Source organism: Mesoplodon bidens (assembly GCF_964165515.1).
Source record: "Mesoplodon bidens genome assembly, chromosome: 4".
Taxonomy (NCBI): domain Eukaryota; kingdom Metazoa; phylum Chordata; class Mammalia; order Artiodactyla; family Ziphiidae; genus Mesoplodon; species Mesoplodon bidens.
Window position 1 is genome coordinate 117,516,952 of NC_138160.1, and position 18,226 is coordinate 117,535,177.

General features: G+C 35.1%; 1 protein-coding gene across 1 annotated transcript; it reads left to right on the forward strand.

Moving 5' to 3' along the window:
• Window positions 1–4,278: 4,278 nt before the first annotated feature.
• On the forward strand, window positions 4,279–17,609 carry MYOT (myotilin; the record flags this gene model as incomplete). The annotated part of the gene is made up of 9 exons (XM_081231746.1): window positions 4,279–4,634; window positions 8,594–8,768; window positions 9,650–9,754; window positions 12,084–12,130; window positions 13,065–13,197; window positions 14,519–14,726; window positions 16,324–16,489; window positions 16,977–17,110; window positions 17,335–17,609. 9 exons carry the CDS (start codon window positions 4,279–4,281, stop codon window positions 17,505–17,507), a joined length of 1,497 nt encoding a protein of 498 aa, XP_081087872.1. The 3' UTR covers window positions 17,508–17,609.
• Between the last annotated feature and the right edge of the window lie 617 nt (window positions 17,610–18,226).

Consider the following 18,226-nt stretch of genomic DNA (forward strand, 5'->3'; position numbering starts at 1 on the left):
GGACACGGGTTCGTGCCCCGGTCTGGGAAGATCCCACATGCCGCGGACCAGCTGGACCTGTGAGTCATGGCCGCTGAGCCTGCACATCCGGAGCCTGTGCTCCACGACGGGAGAGGCCCCAACAGTGAGAGGCCCGCATACTGCAAAAAAAAAAAAAAGAGAGAGAGAGAAAGGAAGCTGTGTAACTGTAAGAAGTAAGGGAAATAAAGAGAGCTAACAATACAGAGCCCTAACTGTAAACACTGCTTGTTTGGTAGGTTCTGAACTGTTTCAAACTCTTTTAGAATGAAAGTATAAAGTCAAGGAGGCATATGCTATACAGATTCAGAGAACTTGCTAAAGAAACCAAATCGCGTTTTTCCACTTCCCCACCTTCCCAGTGACATAACACCATCATCCTGCTCTCCTGCCTTTGCCCAGACACACTCCCTCTCTTGAAACAAACTGCTTGAACCTCATTCTATTCCCCCTCCCATTTGGCAAGAGAAAAAAAAAGGCCTTCAGATGAACAACTATCCAATACAAATCAATTTGGAGCCCACCCATCACTGGTCTTATTTCTGGAGAAGTCTTAGAAGTTAGAATGTCAGTCTTAGAATACTATTTCCCTGTCAGTCCTTTCTTCAACAGCGAAGATCAAAGCCCCCACCACAAAAAAGAAAATAAGTTTTCTTTATACTTTTTCCCATTTCCCAATTCTTTGCTCTTCCCCCTATATGAGTCAAAGCTTCCCCCTATATGAGTCAAAGCTCATAGTCAAAGTTCACATCTAAAATAAAGAGGCTTGCAAGAGAAGCTCATGTAATCCCACTCCTTAAATATCACTAAGACATCTGAGATATTGTTTAGATTGTGGACTCTTACTTTGACATGCCAGCATAGGTAGATGGACAGGCAAGCACATCAGATGTCACTGTTTGGCAGCTGATAAAAGTCAGTGGTGCTATAATACTAAGCACAGAGCTACTAGATTAGTCTGTGAGGGAAAGGGATGCCTCTTCCTTCCCTTTAGTAGTAGGTTAAACCGAGCAGGCACTCTCTGGAACTCGGGTAAGTCTCTTCTTTATTCCTGCTTCAGTTTGGGGTTTTGTTGTTGTTTTTTGTCCAAATCAGAACAGTATGTAAAAGGTGATCTTCAGATAAAAAGTTCAAAAGCCACAAGATCATAATGGCACTATACAAGATTTGAAAAGAATGTGATCTGTTCATTCCACTGAAATTGGAAGGCATTACAGAAAGGGTAGAAGGAAAGATAGTTGTGTGTCATTATTTTTAAATCACCATTTTTCTTTGAAAAGGGACACTTGATCTAACTGTAATTGTGGTAATGTCCTACAGCTTCAAAATATCCTCAGTTTTTTGTGCAAGTCCGTGCTATATTAGAGATGAGGGGGAAAGTCAAGATTTTTCTAAATAGGAGACTTAATAGTACTTTATTCATAAAATCTTTGAAATTTATTTAACATTATTTGGAATAAAATGATACTGTCATATAATAGAAGGCATTATAGAATTGAATTGTTGAACAGTAACTACTACAAACATGAAGAAAAACCTTTCAGAGTTACCTGTGTGAACATCTGTGTAAAATTTTGTTGAGACATGAATAAAATGAAACTTTTGAAAGAACATATTTTTAATTGAATTTTTTTTAAATAACAATAATTGTTAACTATGTAGGCTGATACCAAAATGTACAAGATAGTTGACCTTCTAAAAATATATGTAAAGAAAAATAGGGAATTTTCTGGAAAATATCTACTGGCTATTTGTTAAACAGTTTATTCCTTCCTTGGTATTTGAAATTAATCTGAATGATTTGCCTGCCCAAAAAGGAATTTAAAACCAAACACTGGATTCAATTCTGCAATGGAAAAAATAAACCCATAACTATAAAACTACTTGCCTTGAAATAGAGTCTTTTTTCTTTTTTTTTTTAGAGTATTTAATTAAAGCCTCCTTCTGGATGTTTTTCTCCAATAATTTAAAGGCCTAATATAGTTAATTACTAAAATGCACTCTAGTTGAATGTGCTTGTATTCATAAACTCAAAATTAAGAAATGTATGGGGCTTCCCTGGTGGCGCAGTGGTTGAGAGTCCGCCTGCCGATGCAGGGGACACGGGTTTGTGCCCCGGTCCGGGAAGATCCCACATGCCGCGGAGCGGCTGGGCCTGTGAGCCATGGCCGCTGAGCCTGCGCGTCCGGAGCCTGTGCTCCGCAACGGGAGAGGCCACAACGGTGAGAGGCCCGCGTACCGCAAAAAAAATAAAAAATAAAAACACCATTTTATTTTAAAAATTGTTTGTTAATACACATAAATAAATAAACTACTGAAGACTGAAAAAAAAAAAGAAATGTATGACTTTTTAAGTGCCTTTTTCAATAGAATCTTTCTCTTGGCTGTTTAGTTGCATTTTTGTTCTTTCCTAAAACTGCTAATTTTAATATAACTCTAAACTACATGCACAACCTGAGGATCAAGTTATTTAGTTTAGAAATTTTTCATTAAAAACGATGCTTTCTTCAAGATAGGAAACTGAATAATTATAAGACTATGCTTCAATGATGACAAACAATTTGGTTAATTTTATTAGTTAAAAATTTGATTTATCATTACCTCAGAGTTGGTTTATATTATATGAAACAAACTAAATGTATTTTGAACTAAATTACTTGATATTTTAAATAAAGACAGAATCAGTGTTACAACAATTTATGGCGCTAGTTTTTGTGTGTAAAGTCTATATACAGTCCTGCCCAGATTTACCTTACTAATGGAAGAAATCAGAAGCAAATATAATTCTCTCACTTCGCTATACAGTAGAAACTAACACACATTGTAAAACAACTATGCCCCAATTTAAAAAAAAAAAAGAAGCAAATATAATTCTTTAAGGTTGATTATAGTGACAAATGATTTATCAAAGGAAAAATGGGGAACTACTGTCGGACGTCAGGAGTGCCAATGCAGAGCTAAGTAAGAAAAATGGCACCCTTCTTTTCTTGGGAAACTATAGGCTAGCTTCACAGTTGCCTTACTTCCCTTCTGTACATCCTGTTTGCCATTTCAAAAGGAAAAATAATATAGGAACTAAAGCAATTTCAAAATTAGTCTAAAATACATATTAAACATGTAACAATAATTTAAAGTGAAACTAAATAACTAAGAGACCATCGAGACCAATAACTAGATAATACAATCTAAAAATAACAAAAAATTACAAAGGGCTCTGGAATACTGTCAGTAACATATATTATATACAAACACAGAGACACACGAATACAGTCACTCCTTAATATCATCTAGTTTGGTACTATGGTCAATTGGGAATCAAAGGGAGAAAAAGAAGCAGTGAATTATAAGGTAAAACAAAATCCACTCAAGGTTGACAATAGTGAAGAACAGATGTTTGCTCTACTTTGTGAAACTGTGAAAGGGTGAAGGAGCAAATACGGACAGTAATGTTCTTTACAAAAGAAGCACATTGCTCCCCTTGATTCACCACATCATTCATCACAGATCACCAGGGCATGAATTAACTGGAGTATCAGAAGAGCTGTTCATCAGTTTTGATGAGCAAGGGGAAGAATTCAGACTGAATAGAAGCTGACATGTTATATATTTACCTGCTAATAACTTTAAATCATTAACTCTCTGTGGTTAATGAAACTGTAGCCTCTGGGCAAAAGCTAAACATGAAACCATAAAATTATCACACTGAGCAACATCACAGGTTTTCTTTTCATAAATAACCACTTGGCAAACTCAAACTCAAACTTTTCCTACATCTTGAAGCCCCTGGGCGTGCTTTAAGAATCACCCAGAGACAAACAAACACTAATGAATTCTTTTTTCTTATTCTCAAGGGGAAAGTCGCTTGTGCAAAGACAACAGATAAAGGAATGGGAAGCCTAGAAGCCAGGAAAGTTCCACCTTGAGGTGACTTTGAAAGCACATAAGCTTTAAAAAAACAAGCAAAAAAAAAAAGCACAGAAACTCTTAAAGCTCTTAAATAAACAGTACTGTTTTTCATGCAAATACTGTAACTGAATCATCTTCTTCTTTTGAAGGAACAATATTCTTCAAGAGAAGGCCACTCTATCAAAGCCAGGAGCACAGTATTCCCAGGATCTCAACAACGAGGTGCAGACCAAGGTTGCTTCTGATTCACTGCAACCTTGTATAATTCCAGGCTTGGAGCCCCAGATTCGGGACCCCACCCTTCCAGGAGCAAATCATTATAAGTTCCCTTCAACTTCCATAAACCAGCTAAGCATGTTTAACTACGAACGTCCAAAACACTTCATCCAATCCCAAAACCCATGTGGCTCCAGACTGCAGCCTCCTGGACCGGAAACCTCCAGCTACTCTAGCCAGACCAAACAGTCTTCTATTATCATCCAGCCCCGCCAGTGCAAAGAGCAAAGATTTTCTGCCTCCTCAACAGTGAGCTCTCACATCACTATGTCCTCATCTGCTCTCCCTGCTTCTCCTCAGCAGCTTGCTGGCTCCAACCCAGGCCAAAGGGTTACAGCCACTTATAACCAGTCCCCAGCCAACTTCCTCAGCTCCATATTACCATCACAGCCTGATTACAATAGCAGTAACATCCCTTCCACTGTGGACTCCAAGTAAGTGAATTTTTAAAATATATATAGAGAGAGACAGATAGAACTGTGTATACCGTGAGCTTGTATCTGGGGGAGAAGGAGAGATAGGTTATGTACGTCATTCTTCACTATCTAAAAAGTCAATGTGACATCAGAGTCTCATTCTGTATTTCTCCTAGAACACCTTGAACCAGGGTACTGGCAATAAGTCATCTGACCCATTCTCCAGTGTCCAGGTTGAGCTGAACCCAAATCACCTATTACATAACACAATTACTTACCTACTATTTTCCATCTTCAAAAAAAATATTTCTAACATACCCAGGAACATTCCCCCAGCTCTAAGTTAAGTTCCTCATGCTGTAAATTTAATTGCTCTGGTTCTAAGCTTAGCTGAGGTGAACACCTGTCTGCTCTTCTTCAGATAGGATTTCCTCTCACATAAGCAGAGGCTATTAAGTTTCTTCTCAGTCTTAGTCTTTTCTTCCTATCCATTTCCCCCTCTGATCCTGAACAACCACTTGGCTAAAAAGAAAATATGGGATTCAGACACTGAAGTATATGAATTTTCCCTATGATCAGAAGAAAGGACTGAATAGGTAAAGGCTCATGACCTTAAGGTTTCCTCTGGTAATTAAAACCACACTTTGTTCAAATTGGTTAGACCAACCTAAATACAGGGAAGAATACCTGAAGCCTTATGCAAGCATGTACTATTTCCACAGCCCTAAAACTGTCCTAGGAGAACCTGATATGAAGAAGGACAAAGTGGTTGTGCTTTTTTTAAAACGTGAACTGAATACTTGGTGCTTATGCAAACTTTGGGCTATCAGTTTTCCTATTCCTTGGCTGGCTAGCACATCAGAGAATTAATCAGAGGCATCTGAAAAACTGTGTGATGGAATATATTTTGTCAGTTACAGGCTAATCAACAGATTTGCTGAAATTCTTGCTAATTTCTCTCAGTTTTCTCTAGAGGTTAATTTTTCTAGAGATTCCTATTTTTGGTGACAACTCTGGAAACCTAGGTGCACTCACCAGAGCAATTCAACTTGCAAAGAAATTTTTCAATATTTTTTTCAATATTTTTAAAAATAAAAACCAGGAAAGCTAAACACATTTGTTAGAATCCTATAGATACCAGGTTGAACCATTTGAAATGGCTGATAGTTAAAAATTTTTGACTGACAAAAAAGGCATTCTCATAGGTTTGGCCTAATGATTTTAAAAGATGCCTTCAAGAATTAAGAGCCCACTCTTTCTCTTCTATCTCAAATTCCCATTATACCCATTATCACATATTGTAGATTTTTCTTACTTACATTTTACCCATATAATCTTTTTCCATCTAGCTTTCAATTACTTACAAATTTCCTGTATAAGCGTGTTTAAATCTAAAATAACTCTCTCACTAAAATATTTTTCTTAGTAAAGGCTTTAATCCTATTCCAAATTCCTGCCCAGAAAAGAAAGCCACCAAATAAATACTAGTGAGCCTCAACCATGTACCTAGCTCTCTGCACAGAACTAAGAGAGGAAGGAAGGAAAAAATAGAGAGGATAAGAAATAAAGCACAGAAGGACCCCAAACCAGAGATCAAAGATCCAGCTTTAGCTGCTCCATTTTCAGCAACCATAGATAACTCTTTTAATCTTCCCACAGCCACTTGATACCAGTTCAGTGTCCAGCTGCACAGGTGGAAAGCTCTGGCCCTTTGAACATTTGTGCACAACTCCCTCATTTTTATGATGGGCTGAAGTTTGCCCTGTCTTCTATAATAACCCTTGCATTCTGACCTAGAGAAGTTTGAAAGCTTTATTTAGCTTTTCATCAGTAGGAAACCCTTACGCAAATGTTTTATTCAGTTGATCAAACCACAGACTAGAAATTTAGGGGAACTCTTTAACTATTCCTTTCAAAAAGCTTGCTGTGTGATATTCCTCAAGTTTTCCTTACCTGCTCAGTGATTCGGGTTTTCTGATCTGTAATAAAAGGATTTAGGTGATTAATGATAGGGGGAAAAAAAAACCTATAAAGCACTGTGCAAGTATAATGTTAGTTTCTACTTATGAACAGATATCAAGTCCTAACACTCAAACCACCTAAACTGGTAATAATGCAGGTATTCAGTGAATAAAAAGGTGACTGAGATTACATATATATCAGTGATTCTCAGGCTTGGTTTTGATAGTCCTTCAGGATTTCTCAGATATATTACATCATATTATGACAGTCTGACAAAAGAATTATTTAATGCTAATTCACTTTAACCAAACACATATGACTGTTTTTTTTTTTTAGCTGGAAAAACAAAAAAACAAATGGGCTATTCTAACTTCATACAGTTGGAGACATAGCAGATCTATAAAACCAAAGAAATTTTACCACTTTGACCTGGGAATTCAATCTTAAAACAAAACAAAAACATCTCACTATTTATTTAAACACTTGGTTTGGCTATTTGCTTCACTGAACAAATCAGATACGGACAATCCTGAATATCTGAAATACAAGGAGGGAAAATGTATATAATCAACTTTCAATACAGAGCATCTTGAATACAGTGGAAAATATTCATTCACTGAACTGATAGTATTACCTCACTATTTTGCAGGCTTTGCGTTAGTGGATACAAACAATACAACAGTGAGTAATAAAACATCTTTTTTTTTTTTCTTCAGTGTATTTACAATCTAGAGATTACTAACCAAGTCCCCAAAGCCTGCAAAAATTAAAACTCTGGCTCCACTCAGAGGAAATACATTTCCACTTAGCTTACAAGTTCTTTTAATGATCCTTGTGAATTTTTGAACAGGGACATGTCAGAGAACTGCCAGCTGCCTCATCTGGATATCTGGATTTATTATGATAATGGTAAAATATTCATTGAGGGCAGTGGCCAGTTTTCCCACATTAAATAGATATAAGCTAGCACCTTCAGAGCCCTAAATAAATAAATTAGGTAAAATGTGAATAAACCCTGTGAAAAGTGTGAGCTACCTAACAGATCTAAAAATATAGGACTCCCTAAATACCACCCCTGTCCTCTATCAGAATCAGCAGGGGAACACCAGGAGGGGGCAAGGACATCTTAGAAGAAAATTTAGGGTTGGAATTTGAAATAAGGATTTAAACCAAACTCTTCAACTGCCAATCAAATTTGCTTTTTTCCCCCAAACTCCTTTTTTTCTCAGTTTACATTTCTTTCTCCTTCCTCCTCTAATCATCTCTTTCTCTAAAAATCACTTATGCAATGTTGAAGAAACTGTTATTACTGTACAAGTTGTTATACAGTGCCATACTTGGATTGTCTAGAATATGAATAGGAAGTAGAAATTAAAATGTAAACTGTAGACTCCATTCACAGCAAGAGAATATTCACTAAATACCAGTGGTTATGCTGATAAATGTTTAACAATCAGCTCTGGAGGAGAGAGCCATGATTTGTGGTATTTACCAATTTCCCTGGTGTAGATACTCCCACCACCACCAATTTCAAACTTTCAACAGGAGATCACAGTGAGCTGGGAAGAGACACTAAAAATCAGTTCTCTTAAGCCCATATGAGTCAGCTCCAGCACATCGCTGTTTACTATCCACCCATAAATCAAACTCAGGAAATTCAGTTGGAATATGGAAGAGCTCTTAAGCTGCCAGTAACTAGACTTACTCTCACTTCTTTAGGGAAGGTCTTCAAGGAAGGACATTCTCCTTATGTCTAATCTAAATTGCTCCTCCTGCTACTTAATTTTCATTTGCCAAGATGAAAAGAAACAAAAACAAAAAACAGCTAGTAACCATTCTTATAAAATCCTTCTTGACTGTTATTAGGGCAATTGGTGTTTTAATAACACCAGCAGAACTAAATGGTAAATTCAACCTACCTAAAGGTGACTGACAAAATGATGCCAATTCTATTTTACATACCACACCTTACTTTAAAGATCTTCTTTTTTAAAAATCTTGTTTTCTTTTTAAAGTTATCGACAACCCTCAGTTGGCCAACCTGTAAATGCTACGCCATCCCAAAATGCAAATGCTAAGCCCGCACCAAGGACTCCTGACCATGAAATACAAGGATCAAAAGAAGCTCTGATTCAAGATTTGGAGAGAAAGCTAAAATGCAAGGACAACCTTCTTCATAATGGAAACCAAGTGAGCAAGATGTCTATTTTGTATTTAAAAAAAAAAAGCCAATAAAACTATAAAATCTAATCTCAATAAGAATGTTCTTTCTGTCTCACAGATCTATGTCCATATAATCAGCAAGGGAGAGGAGTATCTAAAAACAGGGAATATTTGGATCCTATTCTGTATTTCTCTGCATGAAATCCCCTCTAGGAGTTCAGTAGTAAAAGAATGAAGCAAATGAAAAAAAAAAAAAAACCAATCTGAATGATTCAATTTTGTTTTAAGCATTACCATAAAAATATGTCTGATGACCAAATAACTAATGGGAAATGCTGTCAACCTGACTTCTTCATGTACTTTGGTATATATTATTGATGGAAAAATAGCTATAATTCTTATTATACACATTGTATTAGTCACTGATCTCTGAAAGAGTACTACTATATGCCTTTAATCCAAATACATTTAACATACGAGTTGCACTGCTCTTAACCAGAAGTTAGTAAATCAAATATAGTGTTCACTTAATAAAAGTTATTTCTGAATCTGAGGACATATGGTACTATATTCAAAGACAGAGCCAACAGGAACATGCAGAACAAGGAGGAAGACAAAGTATTTCCCTTTATTGGGGAGAGAGAGCCTTATTTAAGGGTGATTATGCTTGCCTTTACTAGGAGAAGAAAGAAAACAGAGATGAATATTACAGATGAGAGAAGTGGCACTAGAACGAAAGGAAAATGCTTTGAATGAAAGAAAATTTTTTTTAAAAAACATAGTATCTATCATTCAATAGGCATAACTATACTTCTTTGGTATAATTCTTGGTGGTTTTAAGGTAAAGCTATACAAATAACTTTTATTAAATCTCATTACTATCTCTTTTATGATTTATTTCTTTAAAGCGGCTAACATATGAGGAGAAGATGGCTCGCAGATTGCTAGGACCACAGAATGCAGCTGCTGTGTTTCAAGCTCAAAATGACAGTGAGGCACAAGATCCAGCACAGGTAAATTAAAATAATCTTTATCTAACTGGAGCACTTTTCTTTTGTGTGATTTTTAAATATCTGCTTTTCTAAATGCTTATAAATAGCAGTTGAAGCAAAAATCAATTACTTCCATACTCCATTACATATAAAAAGTAGAGGCCATGATGGGCTGAATATATACACAAAAATTTTTAATTTTACCGCATTTTCTGGTGGTTCTGGTATCTGCATATGAAATGTTATAAAGTCAAAACACCAGAAGACTAATGGTGTCACATTTCATCTGGACATTTAGGGGTCAGTTAAACCGAGGACTCTCCCTACAATGTCTACATGGACAGAAAATTTATGAGTTGTAAATCTTTCACAGGACAAAAGTTAAAACTCTAAACCAAAGTAATTATAACCTTTTCTCATAAGCTGTTTATCATTTCAACGTTTTAAAATAAACTCATGTACTAATGAAACATCCAATTCCTTTTGTCATGTTCCTGTATCTTAAAATGATTCTTATTAAAAATAAACAACAAAAACCTTATGAGTAACGGCTCCAGGATTAACAACAGCATCCTTTCCAAGGGATTAACTTTATGCAGAACATAAAGTGAATATCCCACAGGCTTGTTCCTGATCAACTTCATTTTAACAAGTTAACCTCAAAGAGAAGTGTACAGCTGGAGAGGCAAAATGAACTGCTATTGCTCTTTCTATCTTCCTTCTGTAGTTACCTCTCATTCCTTCCTAAAAAGTCCACAAGAAACTGGAAGCCAAACCGAGCATTCAAGAATTCCAATCTTCTACAGTATAGGAAGATGAAAATAAGACTTTTGTTTCTGTTAAATGTGACTAGATCTACTGAAAAGGATAGAGCAGGGTCTAGCACAGCAAGTAACTAGAACCTGAGAACAGAACTTAAATCTATTTTGGCTACTGAAGAGTTCACACACTCGTTTATTCAACTAATTTATATGAAGTACCTACTGTGTGTTGGGCTCTGGAGTTGGTACAGGAGATTACAGCAAGAATAAGACACAAATATATCTCTATTAGAAAAAATAACCCAAAGTAACATTAGATTGATGATGGTTTATGTTATAAATTCACAGTGTATGATTTCAAGGTCAGGGGTGTATTGTTTTTCTCATTCATTCTTTAAAAACTTTAAAATGAAGGTGAAGGTACCAAGAGAAGAGATAGCAGCAAAACATATTATGAAATCAGAAAAGAAAAATCTTACGTTTTTTGGTACACTTCAAACAGTCTACTTAAATAATACAAAATGTCATCAAATTACATATAACTGAAATATCACACCTATGAATATGAATACATACATGTTCAAACCACTACAGGAAAAAGTCAAAAACTTAATTTAGATATTATGAGTTTAAGTGGATAATTCTTATTTTTTACCAAAAAATTCACTGATCTTTTGACATCTGGCTTAGAGAAACTCAAAGCCTAGCCAAAAATTATTACAAAGTTGTAAGAATTTTGTTTTAGAATGACAAAATACATTAAAGTTCATCCCAAAATAAATTATTTGTTCTGATCTGCTATGTTGTTTTTCATATATTTGGGTAAGGACTATATTTTCTACTTCTTTGTATCTCTCACTATGCCAAGCACAATGAAATACACGGAATAGGCACTAAATATTTAATCAGTTAATTCTATTATAAATTCATCAATTCCTGATTTTATCCTCAAATATGAATAATTTTCTGGTGCTCAGATATAAATTCTAAAAGATGACTGCTTAAATTAAATACACCCTTATTAGGCAGGAAGTAAGTAATGTTGTTTTTCAAAGGCTTTTCATAACTCTACACATAGCTTCCACAGTGCCCGTCAGGATTTTGTGCCATGAGCTACAAAGAAAAGTATTTTCCAGTCTAATATGTGTTTACTGCTGTTGGTGCCACTTATGAGCAGTAGGCATAAGACCCTGTATCTACTGCCAACACAAATGACTTCATGACTATTCCTGTTTTACCGAAGGACAATCTGTACTATGTGCTCCCATTTCAAATACACCAGGGGGACTCATCATCCTTTGTCATAAAATCGTCAACTAAAAAACGAACCACCACCAATTCAAAGTCTAGTTAATTTTCATAAATCATATCTATTGAATAGTCTTAATTCTGGAGATTTCTTGCTAGAGTATTAGAAGGTTAGTGTACTATATTTTAAATGCTTAACAGCTAAATATATAGAACTATCCATGACAGTACAAATACAGCCACAACAGAAATGTTCCTTTCGACTACGACTACTAAATTCTGCTTCATTTCAAGCTAACAACAGCATGTTAACATTATCACTTTGTTTTAACTTCAAGCAGCACAATTCAGAACATGCACGACTGCAAGTTCCTACATCACAAGTAAGGTAAAAAAATTTTTTTTTTAATTTTAAAGAAATATACATTTTGCTACCTAAAATGTTTTCAGCTTAAAAAAAATGTAATATTTACAAAGCCCTCAAGCTTCTTACATACTTCTTATACAAAGCAATGTGACCAGAGGGGATAGCAAGTTGGAAGGGATAAATTAGGAGTCTGGGATTAACAGATACACACTACTATGTATAAAACAGATAAACAACAAAGACCTACCATATAGCACAGGGAACTATTTTCAGTGTCTTATAATAACCTAAAATGCAAAAGAATCTGAAGAATCTATATATATATAATATATATGTTATATATATATAACTGAATCACTTTATTGTACACCTGAAGCTAACACAACATTGTAAATTAACTATACTGCAATAAAAAAATGGTTATAAAAAAAGAAAATGTTTATACTGCTTTAGAACCAGTTGAAAAAAAACAATGTGAATTTTCTAATGTCAAATATGACAATAAAAATTTTTATCTGTTAATTATCACAACTATCTCAGAGGAAACTTTTTTTAATGTTTTGGTGAAATAAGCCAGGACCATGTTTCCATGCTAAACAACTTTTTCATAACAATGGAAACCTGATTCTAATTATACAATCTTTGCATGTGACTAGAATTGTCCATGGGGTACTCTGCATTTTAATAGATCAGTTTCTTCATCAATTCATGGCACTGAAAAAAGAAACAAAGATGTATAATTTGTACCAGATGTTTCTAAATTGCTACCACTTCTAATAGTCATCAAATATGCCACAGCTAAATACAGCTCTGCAGCCTCTCTCCATTGTTACTACACTATCAGATCAAACAGCATAGACTCTAGGGTTTCAAATTTGATGGCTAAACTATATTTGCATGAAAGGAAGAGCAATGACAATTCTTCTGCATAGTGATTATTAAAATATTTTTGTAGAAGTAGATCATCTTCAAGGGGAGATGTGAATGATCAGGATGCAATCCAGGAGAAATTTTACCCGCCTCGTTTCATTCAAGTGCCAGAGAACATGTCAATTGAAGAAGGAAGATTCTGCAGAATGGACTTCAAAGTAAGAGAAAAGTTCAAAAATACTGGAGAGGGCTTCCCTGGTGGCGCAGTGGTTGAGAGTCCGCCTGCCGATGCAGGGGACACGGGTTCGTGCCCCTATCCCGGAAGATCCCACATGCCGCGCAGCGGCTGGGCCCGCGAGCCATGGCCGCGGAGCCTGTGTGTCCGGAGCCTGTGCTCCGCAACGGGAGAGGCCACAGCAGTGAGAGGCCCGCGTACAGCAAAAAAAAAAAAAAAAAAAAAAAAAAAAAAATACTGGAGAAAAATTAACAGTGGGATACTAAGTTTTGAAAAATGTCCTCCTCCTCTTCATAGCTTTCTACACAGCTTGACAAGAAGTATGTATAGTGGATAAGAACACAAACTCTGGAGCTAAGTTTACCTGGGTTAGAATCCTGGCCCTGCCACTTTACAGCTGTGTAACCTGAGACAAGTCACTTAACAACTCTATGCTTTTGTTTCTTTGGAAATAACAAATGTATCTACCTCATAAAGCTGTTTGAGGATTAACTAAGTAAACAGGTATAAGGTACTCACAACAGTGCCTACCACCTAATACTCTATATAAATGAAGCTTTCATAGCAATAGGATTTCTAAAGTAGAATGCCTCTTTAAGAAATTCAAGTCACCCTGCTCTCTCTTGGCCTAGAAGAATTCTTCAGGGTAAAATAACTTATTAGAAAGGCTTACATTTTTATTATCCTCATTTTGGAGAACTTTTTCTTATAAATGTTTTTTTAGATTCCTTATGAATGAAAGTCAGTGTATGGATTTAATTGTCAAGGCTTATACGAAAACACTTAACAAAATGCCATTTATACACCAGAACTACAGCTCAAGAACACTCAGTTTTGGAAAGGTTATTTGGAAAGGTTATCAGCAAGTCTCATATATATGGGCCTCTGGGACTTCATTCACACTTGCCATTAGCCAGAAAAGCCATATGACTTCCATATTCCTTGTGGAGACCAATATAAAATAACTTAACGTCCTTAATATAGTAATTAAGAGATATTAAGGAGTCTGAGGTTGTTTATGAAAGAGCTAGATGTGTTTTCAGATAGTATGAAAATACTGTATTAATTTCAAGGGTTATAGTTTTTACTACTTTGTTAAAAATTATTGAAAGAAAATATCTTTTAAGCTCTTGTTTTGCATTCAATCACAAACCCACTCAGATACTGAATTGTTAAAATTCATAAATGGACAAATGGGTCCCAGTGATATAATTTAAAATTTATTTTTAAATTTATATCATAAATAATTTAAAATTAAAAATATAATTTAAAATTCTATCATCTCCTTGTGTTTTCATTTCTAGGTTAGTGGACTACCAGCTCCTGATGTGTCATGGTATCTAAATGGACGACCAGTTCAATCAGATGATTTTCACAAAATGATAGTGTCTGAAAAGGGTTTTCATTCACTCATCTTTGAAGTGGTCAGAGCTTCAGATGCAGGGGCTTATACATGTGTTGCCAAGAATAGAGCAGGAGAAGCCACCTTTACTGTGCAGCTGGACGTCCTGGGTAAGCTTTCAAAGAGATCCTACAGAGCTCCTTAAAATTTTGTAGAATCAAAAAAGAAAGTGTTAAAAAAGAAAAACCCCAAGGACTTTATATTTAAGGTTAATGTCTATACTATACAACCCAGTAGAACACCAATTTTCATGTAAAAGCCACGGTGGGCAGGGGTTAGTGTTCTTGAGGGAAACTCAGTGAAACTAGAATGACAGATCTACCACTAAAGCTTTTCTGGAAGAGAAATAAAGGTAAAATTTCAGACAGACCAAAGAAGGTAGTATATTCTAGATATATTTCTAGATGTACAGTAGATGTACAGTATTTGTAGACATGATTAAAGGGTCTTAATATGAAAATTTTTAGTCTAATCATTTATCTGGACTACAGTCTAAAATAATCAATCTGACTCACATTTTCACAGAACTGTTATAATCACACATAGTTTAAAACTGAAGGGTAAATATCAACTTTTAGCCTTAGACTATGCACTCTTTACCAGGAAACTAGTCTCTAATTATGACAACAAAAACATGCTTACTTGCTTTAGAAAACAAGTATGGTAAGACTCATATCTCAAATTTGTCTTTAGTAGGGCAGTTCTCATAAAACTAATGTCCTGCTTTAAAATATTACAATTCAAGTGCTCTAAATAATCACATTTACAATGACTTTAGCCACAATATACTGCATAAGCGATATTTTGCTATAATTCACTGCTTATTATATAAAAACTTGATCAAGTTCAGGGATGGGCAATCTTGAGTTTGTATTCTACCCAGATGAATGAAAAATCTTTAAGATTATTCTATGATATAATAAGGGCCCTCAGACTAAGGGAAAAACTAGTGATCTGGGAATTTATACACACACACACACAAAATCCAAGTGATTAAGCTTAGGGCAAATCCTTTCTGTGCCAATAGCTCCAAAAATACTATAATGTTAGAGCTGAAAAAGACTTTTGACAGGCATCCGTCCAATCTCCTCCTTACTCCTTCAGAAAAGTTAGGGTTATAGTATTATAGTATCAGTTCCTCTTTTCCCTCAGGTATTTGAAGAAAAGTAAAGACATAATTATTACTGGCATTTGTATATTACTTTATAGTTTACAAAATGCATCTTCATTCATTATCGCAATTGATCCTCACAATAATTTTGTGCTTTGGTGGGCACAGCAGTAACTATTTCTTGGGTATCATTTTACAATAGATAAAATTTAGCCTCAGAGAAACTAAACAAAATTTTCCCCATTGTGGCATGGCTGGTGGGGCAAACAGAATTTGAACCCAAGTTGCTGGTACTCTTTCCACCACTCATGCTGCCTCCCTATAGCTGAGATGATCTCAACTTGACTTAAATTCTTCCGATGAAACATGATTAAAAATTCAACGCATCATTACATTACTGTTTTAGAACTATAAATAGTATACAATATACAACAGTATTGCATATTATTTTAACTACAGCTGAAACATAAAGCTTCCAATCCTGTTGTTAGTACTTTTTTAAACTTTTATACCAGCATACAAACTTCATAATACTTTGGTTTGACTTAATATTGTTTATAATATTTCAAATACATGATTTTTTTATTAATATGTAGCAAAAGAACATAGAAGAGCACCAATGTTCATCTACAAACCACAGAGTAAAAAAGTTTTTGAGGGAGACTCAGTGAAGCTAGAATGCCAAATCTCGGCTATACCACCACCAAAACTTTTCTGGAAAAGAAATAATGAAATGGTACAATTCAACACTGATCGAATAAGGTAGGATAAGTATTTCTAGACTTAACTATACTGTACTTGGGTGAATCCAGTTATACTTTGAAATGCATTATAAATGGCATGCATCTGTGACCTCAATTTGTCTAATTTTAAAAACATATAGATGAAACTAACACAATATTGTAAATCAACTATACTTCAACTTTTAAAATATATATAGAGAGAAATATAATAAGCCTCATTAAGCCAGATTCCACTAATCAGAAATTTAAGGGATAAAGTACGCTAGGATTTACCTTTTTACTAACAATAAAAGAAGATGGCTCAAGGAAATAGATGATACAAACAAGACTGGGGGGATGTTTAATTCAAAAAAACCCATAGCTATTTGGCAATGACTAGCTACAGACTCAGAATTTCCAAATGCTTTTTTTCTTCCTATTAGTCTGACTCTGTAGGTCACAGGCATCATAAATAAATTCTCACAGGAAAATTAATTCCTTTACTTTCAATTTTTGTTTCTTTCCAGTTTATATCATGATAACTCTGGAAGAGTTACTTTACTGATAAACGATGTAAACAAGAAAGACGCTGGGTGGTATACTGTGTCTGCAGTTAATGAAGCTGGAGTGATCACATGTAACACGAGATTAGATGTTACAGGTACCTCACGCTGTTATACAGTGCTATGTCAAGTGCTATAAAGAACTTAACTGGAAAGATTTAATAAGAAACATAAATTCCAGCATAGCATAAATTCTGAAGGATTCTCCCCATACATAATCAGTTTTGATTTTTTTTCTCTCCCTGTCCGATAATGAGTACCTAGTGCAACCCATTTGTTTAGGACAAGTTTTCTAAATTAACGTTTATTTGATCCATTTCAGCCCGTCCAAACCAAACTCCTCCAGCTCCTAAGCAGTTACGCGTCCGACCAACTTTCAGCAAATACTTAGCACTTAACGGGAAAGGTTTGGATGTGAAACAAGCTTTTAACCCTGAAGGAGAGTTTCAGCGTCTGGCAGCTCAATCTGGACTCTATGAAAGTGAAGAACTTTAATAACTCTGCCAACATTGGAAAACACAACTACACTATTAGCAATATATTCAATTAAATTTTTGAAATAAATCCATAGCTGTATTAACAGATTATGGTTTTAATTAGGTAATACAACCAATATATATTTATAATGTGTTTATCCTTTGACTCTTGCACATTCTGTTTACCTCTCTGGTTTGTGAAGCCTACAGAAAATCTGGGTTTGTAATTGTAGATGAAGATCTTAAAAAATGTGGGATTTTAATATTTAAGTCATACACATTTTACAACTACAGGTTATAAATGAATATCAACGTTTTAAACACATCTAATGCGTAATAAGATTTACTGGTACTGCTTTCTAAATACTGTTTTACCCGTTTTCTCTGATAGGAATACTAACATGGTATAGATATCTGAGTGTTCCTTAGTTTTATGTCAAAAGAGAATAAAATTTCAAATATTTAAAAGACTGCCTCCTCTTCACAAAAGTCTAGATCTTTAAGATAAAACTGCTGGTTTGTATCTATTAAGCGACACACAGCAAAACCTATGAATAACAAGTTCCAAGAGACCAACAACATTATACTCTAGAACAGCCTGTCTTGGTGAAGCTCAGTTACATCTAATTCCTCAGAGAGGGAACTAGACTTTTTATGGTTTGCACTTCAAAGGCAACCAGAATAACTTAAACCATGACAGAATCTCTCCTGAAATTGTGATTTTGTTTTAACCAAATA